Source organism: Salvelinus namaycush, chromosome 4, assembly GCF_016432855.1.
Source record: "Salvelinus namaycush isolate Seneca chromosome 4, SaNama_1.0, whole genome shotgun sequence".
NCBI classification, from domain to species: Eukaryota; Metazoa; Chordata; class Actinopteri; order Salmoniformes; family Salmonidae; genus Salvelinus; species Salvelinus namaycush.
Genome location: NC_052310.1, coordinates 29,450,435 through 29,467,552, shown reverse-complemented (window position 1 = coordinate 29,467,552; position 17,118 = coordinate 29,450,435). Strand labels below are relative to the sequence as shown.

The window sequence follows — 17,118 nt, the reverse complement described above, 5'->3', positions numbered from 1 at the left end:
ACATACAGTACACACACACATGTAATATAGTGGTATGGAACCGAGATATATCTACCATCGCTATCTACTACTATCCCAGCTACTGTATCTTATTCCTATCATATAGAGCAGCATACTGGTACTTATGGTCACTGCAGTACTTTTGTCTGTCGGTAGTAGGTCACGGCACTCAAAGATTGGCATTCTTTTAATACAAATACTATCAATAGCATCTTAGGTTACCTACACTTGTGACACCTCGACCTCACAGTCAAGAGGACTGTTACAGTTTAAAATTGAATATGTAAATAAATGACATTTAGTGACATCTGGAGACATTTCGCAACAATAAAACAGGCAATGATACAAAGATCATTCTACGTTGCATGTACAGTAGTGGTTCCATCTAGTCACAGTGAGACTGAACATGTCTGAGCAATGTTGTATGTGTTCCTTGACAAGAGCATGCGCGGTCACTGCAATGCATTCACTACGGTTTGGGATAGCTAATAATGATGCAGGCATTTAGCAGGAGTGGGTTGACATTCAGGATAACATGAAGTTTGCGATCCTGGGTATAGAGTGAGCAAACGCATGCAAAATGAAATTGCATAATGAAAGATATTTGTGGATAAGCAAATGAGCGACATACCTGAAACTCTGCAAGACAGCATGGGGCAGAAAATGAGACTCAGTTAGTTTTTCCTGTACTATTTAAATCTGAAAGAAATACTACATTATTTCCAAATCTGACTGCTCAATAATTGGGTCGCTTATTTACAATGTACAGTATTATCAGTTAAAGGTACAATCTGTATTTGTTGAGCAACACTCACCTTTTCCTCCCCCACACATGTTGCCATGGCTGTTGTACGGAGTGAAATCTGTGGACTGAGGCTGTAGGGGCAGAGACAGTATTGTAACAGCGATCACATGTGTACAATATGATCAACAGCACTTTGTCAATCAAAGCCTATAAGGGGAAACCATCCACATGAATCAATAAGTTAGATTTTATTGTTGGAGTGAATAAATAGTTGTGATATCTGATATGTGAAGCATCTGATCTTACCCGATGTAATCCATTCCGTCCATAACCAGGCAGCGATGAGGTTTTGGAATCATCTGAAAAGTTGAAACTACAGTAAGCATAATTTCGATGAAACATCTAAGATCGATTTGGCTGTCCTATAGTTTGAATGGTTCATGCTGTTTATTTGATAGGGTTGCTTTTGAGGTTGGATCTGACCAGGATGGTATTTATTGGTGCACACCATATCAAAAGGTTTCAAAACGTTTTGCGGCGGAAAACCAAAACATTTGTGTTTGTTATGTTGATTGGGTGGAAGATGCAACCATCACTCTTCTTAACTAGGTCCTTAAACATCTTGAGGGAAGTAAGACCAATGCCAGACTACTATCTGCTGACTTCTCTTCTGAAGTTAATTGTATACAACCTCTAAGCAGAGGCGTTTGTCCAATTTTGATCTTGATTTTAACATACAGTACAGTAGTCAGCTGGTTGATTGACTTTAACCAACCGAACTCAAAGGGTGAGAGTCAACGGTTCCCAATCCGGCACAGTATCCTCCTGGGGGTATGTCTTTTCCCTCTGTTGTTTGTATTGTGCACTGATGATTTTCAGAGTAATCACGACTCTAGACACCCCATTACGTTTGCAGATGACTCGGTTATCGGGAGTCTTTAACCGGATGAAGAGGTGAGCCATGGCCCAGTGGTGGAGGAGTATGTTGGATGGGGTGACCGCTCCTTTTAAGAACTTAATGTCAAGAAAACCAATGATATGGCTATTGATTTCCGGAGGAGCTCCCTGACACCAATGCAGTGAAAAAGAAAAGTATCTATATCCACAGTAAAACGAGTCCTATATCGACAACCTGAAAGGCCACTCAGCAAGGAAGCAGCCACTGCTCCAAAACCGCCATGAAAAAGCCAGACTACGGTTTACAACTGCACATGGGGACAAAGATTGTACTTGAGAAATGTCCTCTGGTCTGATGAAACAAAAATAGAACTGTTTGGCCATAATGACCATTGTTATGTTAGGAGGAAAAAGGGGGAGGCTTGCAAGCCGAAGAACACCATCCCAACCATGAAGCATGGGGGTGGCAGCATCATGTTGTGGGGGTGCTTTGCTGCAGGAGGGACTGGTGCACTTCAAAATAGATGGCATCATGAGGTAGGAAAATTATGTGGATATATTGAAGCAACATCTCAAGACATCAGTCAGGAAGTTAAAGCTTGGTTGCAAATGGACAATGACTCCAAGCATACTTCCAAAGTTGTGGCAAAATGGCTTAAGGACAACAAAGTCAAGGTATTGGAGTGGCCATCACAAAGCCCTGACCTCAATCCCATAGAAAATTTGAGGGCAGAACTGAAAAAGTGTGAGAGCCAGGAGGCCTACAAATCTGACTCGGGTACACCAGCTCTTATTCTGGGAAGCTTGTAGAAGGCTACCCGAAGCATTTGACCCAAGTTAAACAATTTCAAGGCAATGCTACCAAATACTAATTGAGTGTATGTAAACTGACCCACTGGGAATGTGATGAAAGAAATAAAAGCTGAAATAAATCACTCTGATTATGCTGACGTTTCACATTTTTAATATAAAGTGATCATAACTGACCTAAGACAGGGAATTTTTACTAGGATTAAATGTCAGAAATGGTGAAAAACTGAGTTTAAATGCATTTGGCTAAGGCGTATGTAAACTTCCGACTTCAACTGTAGGTCTAACAGTTTGGGTCTAGAGTGTTTCCCCCTTTGAAGAGGATGACCGCGGCAGCCTTCCAATCTTTGGTGATCTCATACGATACGAAGGAGAGGTTGAACAGGCTAGTAATAGGGGTTCGAACAATTTTGGCGAATCATTTTAGAAAGAGAGGGTCCAGATTGTCTAGCCCAGCTGATTTGTAGGGGTCCAAATTTTGCAGCTCTTTTAGAACATCAGCTGTCTGGATTTGGGTGAAGGAGAAGCGGGCGGGCTTGGACAAGTTTCTGCAGGGGGTGCCGAGCTGTTGGCCCGGGTAGGGGTAGCCAGGTGGAAAGCATGGCCAACCATAGAAAAATGCTTATTGAAACTGAAGATAGATGGGTTCGATCAATTCACATATGGTGTCCAAGACAGCTTGGGGGCTGAAGGGGGCCTATAACAAGCGGCAACGGTGAGAGACTTGTTTCTGGAAAGGTGGAATTTTTTAAAGCAGAAGCTCGAATTGTTTGGGCACAGACCTGGATAGTATGACAGCTTGCAGAGTTCTCTGCAGTAGATTGCAATTCCGCCCCCTTTGGCAGTTCTATCTTGTCGGAAAATTATATAGTTAGGGATGGAAATGTATGGATTTTTTGTGGCCTTCCTAAGCCACGGCTAGGAAATCAGGGTTGACGGAGTGTGCTAAAGCAGTGAATAAAACACATTTAGGGAGGAGGCTTCTAATGTTAACATGCATGAAACCAAGGCTTTTACGGTTACATTAGTCAAAAAATGAGAGTGCCTGGGGAATGGGAGTGATGCTGGGGGCTGCAGGGCCTGGGTTAACCTATACATCAGCATAGGAACAGAGGAGGAGTAGGATAAGGGTACGGCTAAAGGCTATAAGAACTGGTCGTCTAGTGCGTTCGGAACAGAGACTAGAAGGAGCAGGTTTCTGGGCACGGAAGAGTAGATTCAAGGCATAATGTACAGACAAGGGTATGGTAGGATGTGAGTACAGTGTTGGTAAACCTAGGCATTGAGTGACGATGAGAAGTTTTGTCTCTAGGGGCACCAGTTAAGCCAGGTGAGATCACCACATGTGTAGGGGGTGGAACAAAAGGTCTAAGGCATATTGGGCAAGGCTAGCGGCTCTACAGTGATATAAGATTATAATCACTAACCAAAACAGCAATAGACAAGGCATTTTGACATTAGAGAGGCATGTGTAGCCGAGTGATCATAGTGTTCAATGAGTAGCACTAGATGAGTCAGGGAGCCAGATTCCGTAGTCGCTGCTACGCTAGGCGAGCTGGAGACATGGCGATTCAGACAGCTAGCGGGCCGGGGATAGCAGATGGGCAGCCGGGGACGTCGCAACAGAAGAGCCTGTTGAGACCACCTCGGACGGTTACGTCGACAGGGGCTCCGTGTCGGCAGTAAAGGGTCCAGGCCAATTGGCAAAATAGGAATTGTAGCCCAAGAATTGTCTGGTTTACCTCTTTGGCTAGCCGGGAGATGGGCCTAGTTCGAGGCGAGCTCCAGGCTAACTGGTGCTTGCTTCGGGACAGAGACATTAGCCAGGAGTAGCCACTCGGATAGCAGCTAGCTAGCTGCGATGATCCGGTGTAAAGGTTCAGAGCTTGCGGTAGGAATCCGGAGATGTGCTAGAGAAAAAGCAGTCCGATATGCTCTGGGTTGATATTGAGCTGTGCATACTGGCAGGAATTGACCGGGTTGAGGCTGGCTGATGTCCGAGTTAACGGTGAGGATCGCTAGCAGTGGCTAACTGACTACTAGCTGCTGAAAGGGGGTTCCGGTTCTAAAGTATAAAAATAGCAGATCCGTACCACATTGGGTCAGGCGAGTTGCAGGAGAGAGTATATTCCTGGTTGCAGGAGAGTATATTCAGTCCGTAGATGGGAAGTGAGATTAAAATATATACGAAGAAAACAATATATACATGGGACAGGACGGGACAAGACAGACACACGTCCGACTGCTACTCCATCTTGGAAGTGGCGTTGTGAAATAAAGTAGCAGGATCATTGGTATGAATGAACTCTGAACCAACTATATTAATTTGGTGACAGGTTGAAACATTCATGGACATTTAGCTAGCTAGCTTGTTGTTAGGTGCTTTTTTTCTGGATCGTTGTTGAATTTGGACCTATTTTAAGTCACACAAAATCGTATGTTCTCTTCTTTGAAAATTAATCCACAGATAAAAAGGGACACCTAGTTAGTTTCTAGTAATCTCTCCTCCTTTGGTCTTCTCTTGTGGACTTTATATGGTGGTTTGCAACCAACTTTAAGGTGCATTACCGGTACTAACTGGACCGGAGTGTGGACCTCGTTTCATCTTTTAATCACCCACATGAGTTTATGCTCCTAAAAACCAATGAGGAGATGGGACTTTCAGCAAGTCAAGCATCAAAAATAGAACATAGAATCTAAAATATAATCTATTTTAGTCCCTGGCTACGCAGACACACGTTGAAGTGTGCAAACTTACTAACGCGGGCGGTATGGTCAGCATGTTAGGCACAAGTCAGACTCAAGGTGCAATCCATTCGGACAGACTCCCAGCATCCCTTATTTGATGAATTTACAATGCTTCCCTCAGAGCGCAGATACAGGCTCCCTAAGTTTAAAACTAACAGGTCTAAACTGTCATCCCAGCTGCTGTCAGCTTCCTCAAACAAGCTGTAGTAGTATTGTGTGCATATTGCTGTGAATACTGGTTTTGTTTTTGTGGAAATGTATTGTCATGTGCTCATTGTGTTTTGTTAACTACGTGCTGCAAAATTGATTGCACCTCAGGGATAATAAAGACTCTACTCTATAGATAGAGGTACTATTTCAATTCGCTTCTGATCGCTTTCTTCAATTTGGTGCCTAATGAAAACTACCATAATTTACAGCTCATTTGATGTGGTTCTTCTAAACAATGTGCTAGTTACTATATGGTGAGGTTGGTTAGAACATACCTCCATCACAGTTGGTCTGCTGGGGGTCATAGCGCTGAGCTGATTGGCTGCGTTCCCTGATCTGCTCCTTCTCATTCTCCTCCTTCATTATCAGCTTCCCCAAACCAGACTGGATCTGTGGACCCACAGAACATTATGGTAAAATGTAACTTAAAGAGCAACTGTCTATAAAAAGCAATGAATCCTTTTGAAAACAGCCTACATGGCATCAATATGAGTCAGAAACAGTTATTCTAAGTGTGTACAATGTACTAAAGTGAAAATAGGATTATTTGGGTCATAGTCAGTCTTGTCTAAAATGGAGTTTGGAACATCCGTGTGTCACAACGGGTAAATGAAGGTTGGGTCTTGATTTGACGTACATTTATATTTGCCCACTAAGATGGGGTGAACAGCTGCGGTGATTGCTCTCTATCCAATAGCATAGATAGAGAGACAGACCTGCCCAGCAGCCTGACTTTGTTTACATAAGACAACACATCATCGCACATTTTTTATTTGAGAAATACTGCCCCAAACACCTTAGTTTGATGTCCATTCTGTGGATTTTGAGGAAGTGAAATAAGCTTCTGCGTCTACAGTGCCTCATGGGGGAGAAAGATCATTAACCAAACGCGGAATCGGTCAGGAAACACACCTCCAAGACTGAAATCTCGATTTTCAAATGAGCAACAGACAAATACACATGCCAAACGGCATGTTCAGTGCCTTTTTAAAACCGGTAGGTATAATGCATTATGATCAAGTTATAACGCACTGTAACACTTGTCCTGAGCACGTATGACCATCTTATGTTTTTTGATCTCATAATGATCCTTACTAAATACCAGCTATTTTGAGTCAGTTAAAATGTTGAAACATAAAGTAGTGTAAACATTATTATGAGACAGTATGAAGGCTTGATCATGCTTCTAAGCATTATACCTGCAGGCATAACGTTTTACAAACATACTGTACAATAGTAGAGCAGAGCTGCATAACTGGACCAGTGTGTGTTTGTGGGAACAGGTGTATTAATGTGCCTTCTCTAACCTTGTTGATATGCTCCTCCTGGAGCTGCTTTCTCTTCAGGGCCTCCTCTTCCTCCTCTTCCCTAGACCGTCTCCTTCCTCCTTCTGATCCTAGGAGTAGCATACACAACCCACGAATAAGCCAACAAAAAACATGCACGCACACACCGACACAAAGGTCCATATCTATCAAGGCACAAGGTGAGACCCAGATGCAGACTCAGGGGGCAGATGGTTGGAGTCTTACAATGTTTGTTAATCCAAAAGGGTAGGCAAGAGAATGGTCGTGGACAGGCAAAAGGTCAAAACCAGATCAGAATCCAGGAGGTACAGAGTGGCAGACAGGCAGAAAGGTCAGGCAGGCGGGTACAAAGTCCAGACACAGGCAAGGGTCAAAAACGGAAGGACTAGAACAAGGAGAATGCAAAAAGCAGGAGAACAGGAAAACCGCTGGTTGACTTGGAAACATACAAGAGGAACTGGCACAGAGAGACAGGAAACACAGGGATAAATACACTAGCCAAAATCAGCGACACCTGGTGGGGGTGGAGACAATCACAAAGACAGGTGAAACCGATCAGGGAGTGAAAGTACCCCTCCCCAGGGACGCCACCAGGCGTCCTACCTGGGCGCATACCTGGGCGCATACCTGGCTGACCGGGGTGTCGGCGGTGGAAATCGGCGATGAGGGCCGGGTCCAAGATCTCTTTAGCAGGAACCCAGCACCTCTCCTCCAGGCCATAACCCTCCCAGTCAACCAGGTACTGGAAATCCCTGCCCCGAGGTCGAACCTTCAGGAGGCGTCTCACTGTATACACTGGCTGGCCATCAATTACCCAGGGGGGCGGGATGGGCCTGGAAACAGAAGACAAAGGACAGTGAGACACAGGCTTAATTCTGGACAAATGGAAGGTAGGGTGGATATGGAGGGTAAGGGGTAAAAAGACAGACAGCAGTGGAACTCAGGACTCTGGAGATGGGAAAAGGACCAATGAACCGGGGAGACAATTTGCGGGACTCTACCCGCAGGGGCAGGTTCCGAGTGGAAAGCCATACCCTCTGCCCAATGCGGTAGCGGGGAGCTGGGGTCTGACGACGGTCCGCTTGTCGACAATACCTGGAGTTGGTCTTGAGAATAGCCGCCCTGGCTCTTCTCCAGGTATGTCGACAGTGTCGGACAAACATCTGGGTCAGGGGTACGCTGACCTCCTGCTCTTGTTCCGGGAAGAGTGGAGGCTGATACTCCATGGAGCACTCGAAAGGGGAGAGTCCCGTGGCAGAACAGCGAAGGGTGTTCCGGGCATACACCACCCAGACCAGTTGGCTCCAGGTAGTGGGATTGGTTTGAGACTAGGTATCTAAGTGTGGTTTCCAGGTCTTGGTTGGCTCGCGCCGACTGACCATTGGTTGGGGATGGAATACGGATGACAAGCTGGCCGATGACCCAATAAGGGTGTAGAATGCCTTCCAGAGCTGAGACGAGAACCCCGATCAGAGACCATGTCTACCAGGAGTTCATGGATCGAAAGAAGCGAGACCCAGATGCAGACTCAGGATGCAGATGGTTGGAGTCTTACAATGTTTATTAATCCAAAGGGGTAGGCAAGAGAATGGTCGTGGACAGGCAAAAGGTCAAAACCAGATCAGAATCCAGGAGGTACAGAGTGGCAGACAGGCTCATGGTCAAGGCAGGCAGAAAGGTCAGGCAGGTAGGTACAAAGTCCAGAAACAGGCTAGGGTCAAAACCGGGAGGACTAGAAAAAGGAGAATGCAAAAAACAGGAGACCGGGAAAACCGCTGGTTGACTTGGAAACATACAAGAGGAACTGGCACAGAGAGACAGGAAACACAGGGATAAATACATTAGGGAAAATCAGCGACGCCTGGAGGGGTGGAGACAATCACAAGGACAGGTGAAACAGATCAGGGCATGACACTTATCACTGTGCGTGAACTACGGACATCTTGACCGAGGAGCAGTGCTAGAAACAGTAAAATGAGACTGTCCAAAACTACAACAGAATGCATAATAGAATGCTTCCATCTGTCATCACATTCACAAAAGTACTGTCCAGGATTTTAAAATGGATTTACAAAAGTACTGTAGGATTTATCTTTCCATCCATTTCAGTGGGATTGAAGAACAGCAGTGTGGGAGAACACAAATGAGAGACATCGTTGACTAGACATACACACAGACAACACCAGGGCAGTACAACTACTCAGCTGCACTGAATGTTAATGCAAACATTACAACAGTCTTCACAAGATGAGCTTTGTACTATTAGTTTAATACACAGAAAAACACAGTGTAGGAAGACAGGTCAGTTTGAGCCCAGTCTCAGTTACAGTAGCTCTGTCCAAGTCATTTGTGAATGGTGTAGATACAGGTAACTGCCAAAATAAAGGAAACACCAATATAAAGTGTCTTAATAGGGCGTTGGGCCACCACGAGCCGCCAGAACAGCTGTAATGCGCCTTGGCATAGATTCTACAAGTGTCAGGAACTCTATTGGAGGGATGCTACATCATTTTTCCATGAGAAATTCCATCATTTGGTGTTTGGTTGATGGTGGTGGAAAACGCAGGCACCGCTCCAGAATTTACCATAAGTATTCAATTGGGTTGAGATCTGGTGACTGAGACACACACAGCCCCTTCAACAACAAAAAAATACAACAATTATAATGTGCAACTGGGCATTTTTATACATGACCCTAAGCATGATGGGATGTTAATGTCTTAATTAACTCAGGAACCACACCTGTGTGGAAGCACCTGCTATCAATAAACTAAAAGTGGTTCCATTATTTTGGTAATTACCTGTATATCAATCAATTGGTTGTATAGGTAGCTGTAAACGAAAGTAAAACTGAAGATCTAGTAAGCAAAAAGTGACATGACAGCCTTTCAAGGAGACACTATTCAGCATCAGCAAAAATAATTGTAAAAGTCTGTGTTCTGGAGTCAAATTCTAGTGAGAGCAGGGATGCAATAAAACGTAGTGGTGGGTTTAAGCTACTAGTGCATAAAAGTGATATTCTGCCCTATTCATAAAGAACCCCAACCACTACATCCTAGACACTTGTTGAAATCTGAGAGAATATGGCAGAAATTACACCTAGTTTATCAGAGTGAGCTATTGGCATATTGCTCAAACCTATCAAATCCTCTTGGTTCTCCACAAATGTCTAAGGGGTAGTGAGCCTCTAAGGGGTGGGAGGTAGGGCAGTGTAAGCATGCTCATAGGGAGCCTACTGTACCTAAGGCAACCAGGGCCCGGGAGAGAGCGCAGGGGGGCCAGTGGTCGCTCTTGCTCGGTGATGTGTCATCCAGAGGGGGGACATGGGCAGCAGGAAACGTAGCGGATCTGATGATTTCATCAGCAGACTTTCTTTTTGGTGCGGGTGAATCTAGGTTGGTAACCAGGGGAACTGGACTATCAGTGTCTGAGTAAGTCCTTTGAAACACAGCTGAACATTTCAACATCTGTCTGAAAAGTTGTGTGACAATCTCTACATGGTAAAGATCAAAATAATCCCGCAACCTTACACTTACCCCTATTACTCAGAATTGTACATAGATTGTATACAGTGCATTCGGAAAGTAGTCAGACCTCTTGACTTTTTCCACATTTTGTTACATTACAGCCTTATTCTAAAATTGATTAAATTGTTTTCCCCCCTCATCAATCTACACACAATACCCCATAATGACAGCAAAAACAGTTTTTTATACAATTTGCTGATTTATAATAAAAAATAAAATAATATAACACATTTACATAAGTATTCAGACCCTTTATTCAGTACTTTGTTGAAGTACCTTTGGCAGCGTTTACAGCCTCGAGTCATCTTGGATATGACGCTAGAAGCTTGGCACACCTGTATTTGGGGAGTTTCTCTAATTCTTCTCTGCAGATCCTCTCAAACTCTAAGATTGGATGGGGAGCTTTGCTGCAGAGCTATTTTCAGGTCTCTCCAGTGATGTTAGATCAGGTTCAAGTCCAGGCTCTGGCTGGGCCACTCAAGCACATTCAGAGACTTGTACCAAAGCCACTCCTGCATTGTCTTGGCTGTGTGCTTAGGGTCATTCTCCTGTTGGAAGGTGAACATTCGCCCCAGTCTGTGGTCCTGAGCGCTCTGGAGCAGGTTTTCATCAAGGATCTCTCTGTACTTTGATCTGTTCATCTTTCCCTCGATCCTGAATATTCTCCCAGTCCATGCCGCTGAAAAACATCCCCACAGCATGATGATGCCACCACAATGCTTCACCATAGGGATGGTGACAGGTTTCCTCCAGACGTGAAGCTTGGCATTCAGGCCAAAGAGTTCAATTTTGGTTTCATCAGACCAGAGAATTTTGTTTCTCATGTTCTGAGAGTCATTTAAGTGCCTTTTGGCAAACTCCAAGTGGGCTGTCATGTGCCCTTTACTGAGGAGTGGCTTCTGTCTGGCCACTGATTGGGCCTGATTGGTGGAGTGCTGCAGAGATGGTTGTCCTTCTGGAAGGTTCTCCCATCTCCACAGAGGAACTCTGGAGCGCTATCAGAGTGACCGTCGGGTTCTTGGTCAACGCCCTGACTAAGGCCCTTCTCCCCAGATTGCTCAGTTAGGCTGGGAGGCCAGCTCTCGGAAGAGTCTTGGTGATTCCAAATGTCTTCCATTTAAGAATGATGGAGGACACTGTGTTCTTGGGTACCTTCAATGCTGCAGACATTTTTTGGTACCCTTCTCCAGATCTGTGCCTCAACACAATTCTGTCTCTGAGCTTTATGGACAATTCCTTCGACCTCATAGCTTTGTTTTTGCTCTGACATGCACTGTCAACTGTGGGGCCTTATATAGACAGGTGTGTGCCTTTCATTATGTCCAATCAATTGAATTTACCACAGGTGGACTCCAATCAAGTTGTAGAAACATCTCAAGGATAATCAATGGAAACAAGATGCACCTGAGCTCAATTTCAAATTTCATAGCAAAGTGTCTGAATAATTATGTAAATAATGTATTTCTGAATTTTATTTTTAATACATTTCCAAAAATGTTTTCTGTTTTCGCTGTAACGTAACAACATGTGGATAAAGTCAAGGGATCTGAATACTTTCCAAATGCACTGTAGATAGTTGTAGTGTGCACCGCTGAAGGGGTGCTCCGTCCTAGGAATGTTAAAAGGAAATCTTGAAAGATGGTTCAGGATGGCAACTTAGGCCTCGATGCAATCAGATTGAGCGTTAACCCGTGTTGGCCGACATCCGAATTGCGGATGTTTTGGCGGTGTTGGTGAGCGGCTGCTCTTGTGTGTCATCAACCACTCCCTTCCTTATTATCCCTACTGCGTTAGAAGTTATACAGGGCAATATAAAGTGTAGGCTCTATTGATGATAGAAATAATGATAGGCTAATGCATGTTTCCATGTTAATTTGGATGGGGGGGGATTTATAACTTACTTATCAGTGTAATCGAGGTGTAGACAATAGAAGATCGCGCATTTTAGTGTTTGAACTTGTAACACGGCTGCATGGGATTTGTCTGATATAAAGCTGGATGTGGTTTCGCTGTATCCAATGGCAGTGTCCATGATAAGGTAACGCAAGGAGCCGTTTGTTGATTTGACAGCTCTAACGCAGTTCCACCTCAGCCACCATTAAAACAACCTCCATGCAGAGGTCGGCTAGCGCGGATCTGATCAAATCTAGACCTTATTTCCATTAAATATTTAGTGACGTGTTTCGGAGCATACTCATTCGTCAAAGCACCACTAGTGGGTAAGGAGCAGGCTTCAAAACATGTCAGGATTAAGTATTATTGAAGGGAATTAAGTTCCATCCTGGAACTTCTTTTTAGATTTTTGGATATGCTGTAGGCTCACATGCCTTGATATTTTGCTTAGGCGTTAGATGCTCAGAAAATGTTCAGAATTGTTTGGTCAGAGAGAGACTTCAAACAGTATTGACACATTGACATTGGAGGTGGTTACAGTAAGGTGGTGTACAATCAGAGATCAACGTGGTGATCACACGATTTCAATCCAAACAAATAAACCATAATTGAAAGGACCCTATACCTTTAAAAGGTTAGGTGCTGCTTTGTATAGCTAATAGTGATGTGCGGGTCAGGTATTTGTTCACCCACACCGCCCGCAAATTGTTAATAACTGAGGCCTGCACCCGACCCTAACCCGTAAATATAGAAAATGTATTGTACAGTCAGAGATGTCTTTACTTTTTTTTGACAGGCATTTTTAGATAGGCCCATGTTTCTGCTTATAATTTCAAACATTTTGGTTGGCTATTTGTTAGTCAACTTGTCTATAATTAGATACATGCAGCTTCTCTTCGGTCATTCGTTTTTGCCCTAGAAGACTAAATAAACCCTATGTCAAAAATCGCTTGAATGAATGCTTCAATCTAGTTGACATCGGTAAAGTTTGTTTTCTCTTTCACTTTTGCAAAGATGTTTATAGGGACTGAAGAGAAAATGCACAAAAAAAATAAAAATGGGAAAGATCTTTCGTGCTAAATTTCCAAATTACAACAGTTTGACCAGTTTTAAGGAAAGTCAAAGCTGTTAAAATGACCCAACATGTTTTTGATAAAATGTCAGTTTGGCTTGGATACATATTTTATGTGGTTGATACTATCAGCTTTTAGCCTACATTTAGCCACATTTTCTATACTAGCGGGTAAGGGTCAGGTGTGGGCCTCAGATTTTAACTTTATCACATATAGTCGGATTGCGGGCGGGTGAACAAACAGCTGATCCACACAGTATTTCATGACCCTAAACCTGCCCCGCAGATATAACCGCGGGGACTGAGGGTTATGAGTCAACCCGCGCATCAATAAGCTAAGCTTATCGATTTGTTATAGCCAATGAGGCTCATGACACTATTTGGGAATAATAGTATCAGTATAAGTATTCATAACAATAATGATGCTGTTAATGCTGGTGAAACCAGGTCACGGAGAGTGAATGTACCGTGTTGTTTGTAGATGGGTGGTTTCCTGTAAATGTTGATCCCCTGATCTGAAAGGATAAAGGGAGAAAGACAAAACTCAGTCTTTTACATTTCATGTATACGTATCAAACACTTTTCCTGTGACACAGAGGGCATTGTGAAATGACTAATGAAAAATACCACAGAGGGAGGGTGTCTTCACAATCACACACTGTAAACCAATAAACATCAGCATTTACATTAAAATTGAAATTAAAATGAATTATTATTTTATACAGAGAGTCTTATATTCGTGATGTGACTGGTGAAAAGGGCACACTAAGTGCCAGCATCCTTTAATGGACTGAATCAAAAGCATTATTGAAATGGAAAAAGTGGTAGACAAAAGTGAAGTGAGAGAGCGATGAGAGAGAGAGAGAGATATAAAAGATCTCAGGTGACCAGTAGCAGTGACAGTGACAGGGTGCGCTCCGTGTGTCTCCTACCTGGGAGGTGGAAATGTTTAGGGGTCAGAGAGAGAGGCGGAGTGACAGGCCGGCTGTCTGGCCTTTGGGGTATAGGGGAGCTCCGCCCGCTATGTGGATCAGTGCCTCCAATGAGAAGAACCAAGAACAAAACATAAGCAGGGCAACGATACGGAAAACATAAATTTGTAAAAAGCTAATCTCGCAGAGCCAGACGAGGGACTATTGCATTTAGCTGTAAAGTCTGGCATGTGAGATTAGGATAAAGCATAAAAATGGACGCAAGGAGATTGAAAGAGTAATCTAATTTTGAGAATTATTGAATAATCCTGAGTTAGCAAATCAGTTAGTCACACTATGGAGGTCAGTTACATCTAGAGCTGTTACGGTGACCGTATTACCGCCACATCGGTGGTCACGAGCCATGACTACAGTCAAATTCCATGTGACCGTTTAGTCACGGTAGCTAGGCTTCTCCAAATCTGCGCTCTGATGCCGCTGATGGTCATTAGTAGCCTACCAAACTTTCTAACTGCAAGTCGCTAATGGCCTGGTACTCAGCGCTCTATTTAAGCAATAAGGCTCAAGGGATTTTATTACCAAAGGTCCGCATCAGTGGCTTGCGTGGAAGCCAGGAGATGCTAAATGTGTTTATGTTAAATTAATGGTCAATTACCATAGCCTAGTGTATCCACGGCAGGTAGCCTAGTGGTTAGAGTGTTGGGCCAATAACCGAAAGGTTGCTGGATCGAATCCCCGAGCTGACAAGGTAAAAATATGTAATTCTACCCCTGAACAATGCAGTTAGCCCACTGTTCCCAGTTAGACTGTCATTGTAAATAAGAATTTGTTCTTAACTGACTTGCCTAGTTAAATAAAGGTTCAACTAATTTTTTTTTTTTTTAAATACAGTGAGACTGCCAGTTATTTGCATGACAATCCCCGGCTGATGAAATGTAATGACAGCCCTATTTACATCCTGTAGCCATGAGGTAATACAATACCTATCCAAAGCATGCAGCCAGAGATAATGGACATTGATCATTAACCTGTTTGGGCTGCAGGGGCAGTATTGAGTAGCCAGATAAAAGGTGCCCATTTCAAACGGCCTCGTACTCAATTCTTGCTCGTACAATATGCATATTATTATTACTATTGGATAGAAAACACTCTCTAGTTTCTAAAACCGTTTGAATTATATCTGTGAGTAAAACAGAACTCATTTTGCAGCAAACTTCCTGACAGGAAGTGGAAAATCTGAAATCGATGCTCTGTTCTAGGGCCTGCCTATAAATGTCCTTGATATATATCAGTATACATGCACTTCATACGTCTTCCACTAGATGTCGACAGGCAGTGAGAGAAGAAATGGAGTGTATAACTTGATCTGGGGTCGAATAAAAGCTCTTTGTATGACGTGTCACCAGTTTCCTGTTTTCTGGAGAGCGCGTGAAGGGACCTGGTTTTGCCTTCTGTACAGCTGTCGTTATAGACGACTAATATCTCCGGCTTTGATTTTATTTGATACATGTGACAATATCATCGTAAAGTATGTTTTTTCAATATAGTTTTATTAGATTATTGAAATTTTTTCGGGACGTTAGGCGTGTTGCTTTGTCTGCGTATGTTCAGGAAGGAGAGCTTCCCGCCACTTTGCTAGCTTTCCGTGCTAATTGACTGGAGAAGAGGACATTCTAAATCCAAACAACGATTGTTCTGGACAAAGGACCCCTTGTACAACATTCTGATGGAAGATCAGCAAAAGTAGGACCCATTTTATGATGTTATTTCATATATCTGTCGTACATGTGAACTAGTAGTTTGCGGCCAGGTTTTGGGCACGCTCTCGCCATAACGTAAACTGCATATCGTAATGAAGTTATTTTTAGAATTCTAACACGGCGATTGCATTAAGAACTAGTGTATCTATCATTTCCTATACAACATGTATTTTTTAGTTATGTTTATGAATAGTTATTTGGTCAGAATATGTGTGTCAGAAAAATATCCGGACGTTGTGGGAAAAAGATGCTACGTTAGCACAATGTATAACCACTGATTTCAGCTCTAAATATGCACATTTTCGAACAAAACATAAGTGTATGTATAACCTGATGTTATAGGACTGTCATCTGATGAAGCTTATCAAGGTTAGTCAAAAATTATATATCTTTTGCTGGTTTGTTACGATCGCTAACTTTTGCTGCTGGGGAATGGCTTGTGTTTTTGGCTATTGTGGTAAGCTAATATAATGCTATATTGTGTTTTCGCTGTAAAACACTTAAGAAATCGGAAATATTGGCTGGAATCACAAGATGCCTGTCTTTCATTTGCTGTACACCATGTATTTTTCAGAAATGTTTTATGGTGAGTATTTAGGTATTTGACGTTGGTGTCTGTAATTACTCTGGCTGCTTCGGTGCCATTTCTGACGGTAGCTGTGATGGTAGCTGCAATGTAAAACTGATTTATAGCTCAAATATGCACATTTTTCGAACAAAACATAGATTTATTGAATAACATGTTATAAGACTGTCATCTGATGTTGTTTCTTGGTTAGTTTGGTTGGTTCTTGGTTAGTTAGGTTGGTTTTGTGCATGCTACCTGTGCTGTGAAAAATGTCTGTCCTTTTTTGTATTTGGTGGTGAGCTAACATAAATATACGTGGTGTTTTCGCTGTAAAACATTTTAAAAATCGGACATTATTCTGCCCTTGAGTTGCGTTCCCATGCAAAACTAGACAGATAGCTAACAACTAAGTCTTCAATAAAACTCCCAAGGCGTGACTTTTCTTGAATGAATATATTGAAAACGTTTATGTTGTAAAACTGCAAAATACAGAAAAGAATATACTTTAGTATTCAATTCAGACCGACATACTGTAGCTGTACATTATACATTTGAAGTTGCATGAATACAAAGCACGTGCTAAGGTACCATGCATCTGGCATGATGCCAAACCATATAGCTAATTGTTACTCATATGGTAATTGACTAA

The 17,118-nt window shown here is 42.9% G+C and overlaps 1 protein-coding gene across 1 annotated transcript in view; it reads right to left on the bottom strand.

The window, feature by feature from the left end:
• Positions 1-17,118, bottom strand: part of LOC120045821 (actin-binding LIM protein 1-like) — a 134,005-nt gene that overhangs the window by 6,592 nt on the left and 110,295 nt on the right. The window contains exons 12-19 of the mRNA XM_038990754.1: positions 13,677-13,724; positions 9,959-10,108; positions 8,651-8,659; positions 6,718-6,794; positions 5,686-5,800; positions 1,052-1,104; positions 816-876; positions 632-639 (exon numbers count right to left, since the gene is read on the bottom strand). Coding sequence (XP_038846682.1) covers positions 632-639; positions 816-876; positions 1,052-1,104; positions 5,686-5,800; positions 6,718-6,794; positions 8,651-8,659; positions 9,959-10,108; positions 13,677-13,724 — 521 coding nt within the window. The remainder of the gene's footprint in view (positions 1-631; positions 640-815; positions 877-1,051; positions 1,105-5,685; positions 5,801-6,717; positions 6,795-8,650; positions 8,660-9,958; positions 10,109-13,676; positions 13,725-17,118) is intronic.